General features: G+C 40.2%; 1 protein-coding gene across 3 annotated transcripts in view; it reads right to left on the bottom strand.

Moving 5' to 3' along the window:
- Positions 1-2,469: 2,469 nt before the first annotated feature.
- The window catches only part of TTLL5 (tubulin tyrosine ligase like 5), a 309,168-nt gene continuing 304,717 nt past the window's right edge, over positions 2,470-6,920 (bottom strand). For all 3 annotated transcript variants that reach the window (XM_049706827.1, XM_033408745.2, XM_004262260.3), the window contains one exon: positions 2,470-3,127. In XM_049706827.1, the coding sequence (XP_049562784.1) occupies positions 3,112-3,127 (16 nt within the window). In that variant the 3' untranslated portion in view covers positions 2,470-3,111. The remainder of the gene's footprint in view (positions 3,128-6,920) is intronic.

Raw genomic sequence — 6,920 nt, 5'->3', positions numbered from 1 at the left:
CTATAAATTCAGTTGAGAATTAGAGAAACTGTCTGTGGCAGATGGCCTAAGAATATGAGGCTAATTCTGTTACCAGGTTGAGCCTAAAAGAGCTCACCAGGGACTCCTTTTCAGAGGATGGGCCTCTTGTCAGGGATTTGGGAACGGGAGAGGGCAAGAAAAGTGCAATCCCATAGTTCTCTTATGAGGTCATGGATGCCAGAGCAATGCAGAATTCTATTACGGCTTCATGTCCACCTGAAGCAACCATCTGCAGTAAGTGAGGAACCATCGACCAGCTCCTGAAAAACATGTTCCTCTAGAAATTACTTTACCACTGGTAAAAAAGAAGTCTATCTGAAGCTAACATTTTGAAGGTGGAAGGATGTGTACAATATGTTCGTGTCTGGAGTCGTCCCAAATTAAACTCCTGGATTTGGTCCCTGAGACTCTCTTCCTGCTTCCCCTATGCTCAGGCAGTTCTCAGGGCTCCTCTCTCAGACTTCAGCCTGTGTGGCACCCATTTACTTCCACTCTATTTCAGGAACTATGTCCCTGCTGTAAAATCATGTCTGGTGGCACTGTGCTCTATCTTACCCAAGGGAGCCAGTGGGTCTGAAGAGGCGATGCAGCATGCCTAGCTCTTCAGCCATGGCCATAGCCAGCCCAAATTTCAGTCTATCCATTGATGGCAGTCCTTCTCAAATTTCAACGGGCAGAAGAATCACTCAGGTGCTTATTTAAAATGTACAATTTCAGGCTGCAGCTTTAGAGATGACTTTAGGACTGGGGTAGCTCCAGCCTACCTAAAAACTGTATTTTGAGAAGCAGTGCCTTATACGTGACATCGTTGGTCCTTGAGGCTTAAATGAGGAAGAGGGAAATAATCTTACAGGGCCTAGAATAAACATTTTTTTTTCTTTTTGGCCGCACTGCGGCATGTGGGATCTTAGTTCTCCGACCAAGGATCAAACCTGAGCCCCTGGCAGTGGAAGTGCAGCGTCTGAACCACTGCACCGCCAGGTAAGTCCCAAACCCTCCTTTTTATCCAACCCCATCAGACATCATTAGAACGTTGGCCTGAGGGTTCATCCTAATGAACCAAGGCAATGAGCAGTGTTTCCTGAAGGATCCCAAAGGAAACAGACCCACTGTGATCCCAGATCTTCTTCTTATGTTAGACTCTATTCTTATCTTAGCTGATACAAATATGGGCAGGGGTCTTCAGCCTTTTCTAGAAACTCAGAGTCAGCATTATTAGCATTCCCAGCCTCCCCATTCGACATGTCACTTACAGGCACTATAGAAACTTAAACCTATTTGTCTGTCCATCTGTAAAAATACGTGCCTGTTTTGGGGAAGGGTAAGGAGGGACACTACTGTTGGAGGGAGGATCATATGATTTGCTTGGTTTGTTACCAAGAGAAGTCCAATACCAATAATAATGACACTAAAGTACTTGGGTAAATGAAGAGATCTGGAGTCTGATCTTACACCTGGTCAGCACATGGTGAATGCAGTAAGAAATTCAGCCTGAGGATTCAATTCTGATGGTTACCTAGGGCAATTCCAAACACTCTAGTTGGTCTAAAAGTTCTTTTACTGGACTCATACCCTCTTATGCTTTTTTACAAGAACCGTATGGTGAGTCTCCCCAAACACCTTATTTCCCAATTCTACACATCAGCAGGGGACTATGAAGGAATTCTAATTTGTCTACTAACCAATTCATAACCAAATTAGCAAAACAGTCAAGATGGTCCTCAAACTACTAACCAGAAGTCACAGGAACACCTGGAATGCTCTCTTTTCTCCCGCAACTGACAGACTTCATCCCTCACAAGCAAACAGAATGGGCTTCAGTGGGCTCAAACCTGTTTTCATTCACCAGGAAGGCAATAGAGCCCTTCTTCTCTTTGCCTTTTTGGGGGTACTTTTTCTTTTAGGATTTCAATGCTGAATCTATAGGACTTTGTTGTGGAAACCCCAGATGCTGGATTCTCCCCCAATAACTCCTTGTGGCAGCTAAGTCAACCTTCAATGGGCTCTGCAGTCACCTTTCAACCTTTTCTCCAGTGGAGGCCAGAGAGAGGACCTAGGACAGATGAGGAAGCAAGAAAGCCGAGGTAAAGCAGAGGTAAAGCAGAAAGCAACCAGGGGGCTGAGCTGCATCGTTCTGATGAGCTGTTTAGGTAAACACCGTGCAACTGGATACAGATTCACGTGCCACTGGAGGACCCGTCTGCTGTGGTCTGAAAATGGAGACATTTGCATGCCCCAGCCTCCCAGGTGCTGGAGCTGCCCCTGGGGAAGAGCCTGGGCCCACCATCTGCTGAAACCAAATATAAGAATAAAACATCTCTTTATAGCTCACATTTCTTACCTGAAGTTTAAAAAATTGCCCAGCAATGAAATCAAATGAGAAGTTGGGCCTATTTCAGTCTCGTTTGTGAATACTGATTGTTTGGAACTTACTAAATGGAAAAAAAAGAAAATAAAAATAGACTTACTTTATTAATTTTAGAAATCAGTAATTCCAAAGGGTGCCTTTACCATGGCTCATGTGGTCAGCAGCACACGGACTTTTTTTCACTCTCCGGGAAACTTGTGATATAAACTCCCCCTTTCCCCCAAACCCTCTTGCAAGGGAAGAACAACTTTGGTACATAATGTTGTTGGGATTTTAGGCTTTTAGGAGGTAAAGCTTAATACTGCAATCTGGAAAAGAAGAGGAAGCAAAATGCAAATAGCCAAAGAGCCTCTTTTATATCATCTCTGTGTGGTAGCAGGAGAGGGACAGAGAAGACCTAAGCAGGTGGGAGAGGGGGTGAAAGGGGTAAAAGATACACGTGTGCTCTGATGGGGTATATATCGCTTCCGCTGAATGTCCCCACTGCCAAGTTCCAGTGAAACCGAGCTGACATGTTTTCCTGTCGTCTCAGGAAAAGTCTGGATTGGCTGATAGGCAACAATCTACTGCCACTTCTGCTGGTAGGCACTGGGGACTGAAACAGCAAAAAAAACAATACTCTGGACCCCTTGCAGCACTGGTGGATGCTTCACTGGAGTCACGCACCCAGGAGTAGTGGAGTAGTGGACAGGTTCCTCCTCCGCGTGTCTGTGCTTCATCTTTTAGTGTGAGCGGGATCTGAAAAAGAGGAAGTCAACCAACCACTGAGTGTCTGAAATGAGCACGTGGGGTTTTACTAATTTACAGGAATGTTTGGATTAGTTAGCATTACTGAAGAATAAGGTAGCTGTGGCCCAAATAAATGAAGATCACTTTGAAGTAAAAAACTATTAATTTTAACTACTTTTGTTGGAAACGGTTCTAAAACACTCCCATCCTGCTGCTGCTTCTTTGTTGTGTCGTTTTCTTAGTTTCTCCCGGCCCCCCATAAGAACATTTTATCCCTTCTGCTTCTTAAATAAAAGATGCTAAGTAAGTTAGCCTTTTCTAGAAACTCAGAGTCAGCATTATTAGCATTCAATATTGAACCACATGGAAAAATTGCTCTATGTACACTCTAGAGTTTGTCTAAATCTTCCCTCCGTGCTGGGTTATCAGATAACACTCTGCCTTGTACCTACTGCCTCCACCCCCAAAATACACATCTACATTTCTCCATCTAGTTTAAGAAAAGGAACATTACTATTACCCTAAATCCCCTGTGAGACCCTCCCAATTCTTTCTCATTTCCACTATCTTGAATTTTGGGTTTATCTTCCCCTTGTTCGCTTTTAAAAAACAGGTCTATTTACTACATATACTTATATCCCTACACATTTTATTTTAGTTTTATGTGGTTTTGAATTTTATAGTGCTATTTTATTATGTGACTATTCTTGTATGTGATCTCAGTACACAACTGGAAGAATTTCTTTAGATAGATACTTAGGAGTGGAACTGTTGGGTCATAAATACTTGCATCTTCAACCCTCTAAAAATAATGCCAGCTTAGTTTCCAAAGCAATTGTACCAGTTCATACCCCCTCTGCCAGTGGATGAGCTTCCCCCCCAACCTCAACCTCCTCTACATGTGGAGAAGCGGTATTGCCTGAATTTAAATTTTTTGCGAATCAAGTGGGGATATGATGGTACCCTACTGTGGTTTTAATTAGCATCTGACTGCTTAGGAATGAGGCTGAGCACCTTCTCAAGTATCTAGTATTACACACACGTTTTGTCTTCTGCAAAATGCCTAGATATGCCTTTTGCTTATTTTCCTATTGAGTTGTTGCTTCTTGATGTTTTTGAACAGCTCGGTTGAGATATAATTCCATACCATTCAATTTACCCATTCAATGTGTAAAATTCAGTGACTTTTAGTATATTCGGAGTGCATCCATCACCACTATCAAGTCTAGAACATATTCATCGAAAGGAAATGGAAACCCACATCTCAGCCATCACCCCCATACATCTCATCCCCCCAGACCTAGGCAACCATTCATCTACTTTCTGTCTCTATAGATGTGCCTATTCTGGACATTGCATATTACGTGGAATCATACACCATGTGGTCCTTTGTGTCTGGCTTCTTTCACTTACCATAATGTTTTCAAGGGTCATCCACATTGTAGCATGCATCCTATGCTATTCCTTTTAATGGCTGAATAATACTCTATTGTGTATATATACTATATTTATTTATTCACTCATACGTTGATGGGTATTTGGGCTGTTTCTACACCTTGGATATTATTAATAACGCTGCTGAAAACATTCAAGTGCAAGTTTTTGTTTGGACATATGTCTTCATTTCTGTTGGGTTATATACATATTGCTGGGTTATAATGGTAACTCTATGTTTAATGGTTTGGGGACCTGCCAAACTGTTTCCCAAAGCATTTGCACCATTTTGCATTTCCACAAGCAGAGTATGAAGCTTCCAATTTCTCCACATCCTCAACACTTGTTATTGTCTTTTTTTGAATACTGCCGTCCTGGTGGGTATGAAGTGGTATTCTGCTATGCTTTTGATTTGCATTTCCCTAGTAGCTAATGCCATTGAGAATGTTTTCATATGCTAATTGGCACTGTATATCTTCTGTGCAGACATGCCTTGTTCAGATCCATTGCCCATTTAAAAAATTGAGTTGTCTTTTTAATCATTGAGTTTTAAGACTTCTCTACATATCCTAGATACAAGTCCCTTATTACATACATAATTTGCAAATATTTTCTCCCATTCTGTGGGTTGTCATTTCGACGGTGTCCTCTGAAGCACAAAATTTAAAAATTTTGATGATGTCCAGTTTGTCTATTTTTTCTTTTGTTGCTTATGCTTTTGATGTCATATCTAAGAAACTATTTATTGATTTTTAAAGTTCTTTGCTTAATACCTGGATACTAATTTTTTGAGGGTGTGTGGCAAACACCCTCACCAAGTTTGTGACTTGTTTCTTCAATCTCTTTAGGGTATCTTTTTTTTTAAAAGAGGTTGTTTCATGATTTATTAATTTATAAGGAAAGTCCTGTTCAGAGATAAAAATTAGATTGCATTTAGATATACACTTAACAAGTGACCTTTTCAGAAAATGATTTTGTTTTAAATGTTAAAACTTCCAGAAAATCCAGGGCAGTCACCATAAAAATGGATGGTTTCTTTAAAAAACTTTTTAAAATAAAAAATTTCAAACATACACACAAACTAGAATAGTATGACACCTTCCTGTTCTCATCCTCTAGCTTTGATAATTATCAACGTCCTACCATTTTTGTTCCATCTCTCTCCCCATGTTTTTTCTCCTGGAATACTTCAAAGAAAACCCAAGATAACGCATCATTTCACTCATAAATACTTTAGCATGTATTTCTAATAGAGAAGAACTTAAGGATAAAAGGAAAACAAAACAAAAACCCCACATCTTTATGGTGTCTTAGAACAGAAGTTCCTAATTTGAACAAAGTCAAATTGATCAGTTTTCACCTTTCTAGTCTGCACTTTCTGGGTCTAATTTAAGAAATCTTTCCCTTACATTATGGTCATAATGTATTGTCCTATAACGTCTTACAAAAATACTGACACTTTTGCCTTTTGTATTTAAGCTTTTAATTCAAACTAAAATTGTGTAGGGTATGAAGAACAGATCTACTTTCATTTTTTTCCCACACAAGGAAGTCTCCCTTGATAATAATCTTGACAATAATTTTTGGTATCTAGTAAGACAAGTCACACATGGCTCCCTATCTCTCATTCCCATTCTTTAAGAGTATAAGGGTTAGGCTTGACCCTTTTCTCTTTCACGTAAATTTCAGAACCAACTTAAGTTAAAAAAAAAAAAAAAGAACAACTAATATCCTGGCCAATCTATAGATAAATTTTGGGGTGAACTGACATCTTACCAAACTGACTTTTAATCTATGAACATGTTTCTCTCTCCATTAATTTTTTTTTAAGTGACTCTCTATAGGGTTTTATAATTTTTTAAAATTGGAATATAATTGCTTTACAATGTTGTGTTAGTTTCTGCTGTACAATGAAGTGAATCAGCTATATGTATACACGTATCCCCTCCCTCTTAGACCGCCCTCCCACCCCCACCCCCCCATCCCACCCATCTAGGTGGTCACAGAGCACCAAGCTGAGCTTCCTGTGCTTTATAGCATGTTCCCACTAGCTATTTTACGCATGGTAGTGTATATATGTCAATCCTAATCTCCCAGTTCTTCCCCCACCCTCCCCGTCTGCCCCATGTCCACATGTCCGTTCTCTACATGTACGTCTCTATTCCTGCCCTGCAAATAGATTTATCTGTACCATTTTTCTAGATTCCACATGTATGTGTTAATATACGATATTTGTTTTCCTCTTTCTGGCTTACTTCACTCTGTATGACAGACTCTAGGTCCATCCACGTCTCTACAAATGACCCAATTTCGTTCCTTTTTATGGCTAATATTCCATTTTATACATGTACCACATCTTCCTTAGCCA

Source organism: Orcinus orca, chromosome 2 (genome assembly GCF_937001465.1).
Source record: "Orcinus orca chromosome 2, mOrcOrc1.1, whole genome shotgun sequence".
NCBI classification, from domain to species: Eukaryota; Metazoa; Chordata; class Mammalia; order Artiodactyla; family Delphinidae; genus Orcinus; species Orcinus orca.
Note: the sequence above shows the minus strand (reverse complement) of the source record. Positions and strands in the feature narration are given on the sequence as shown.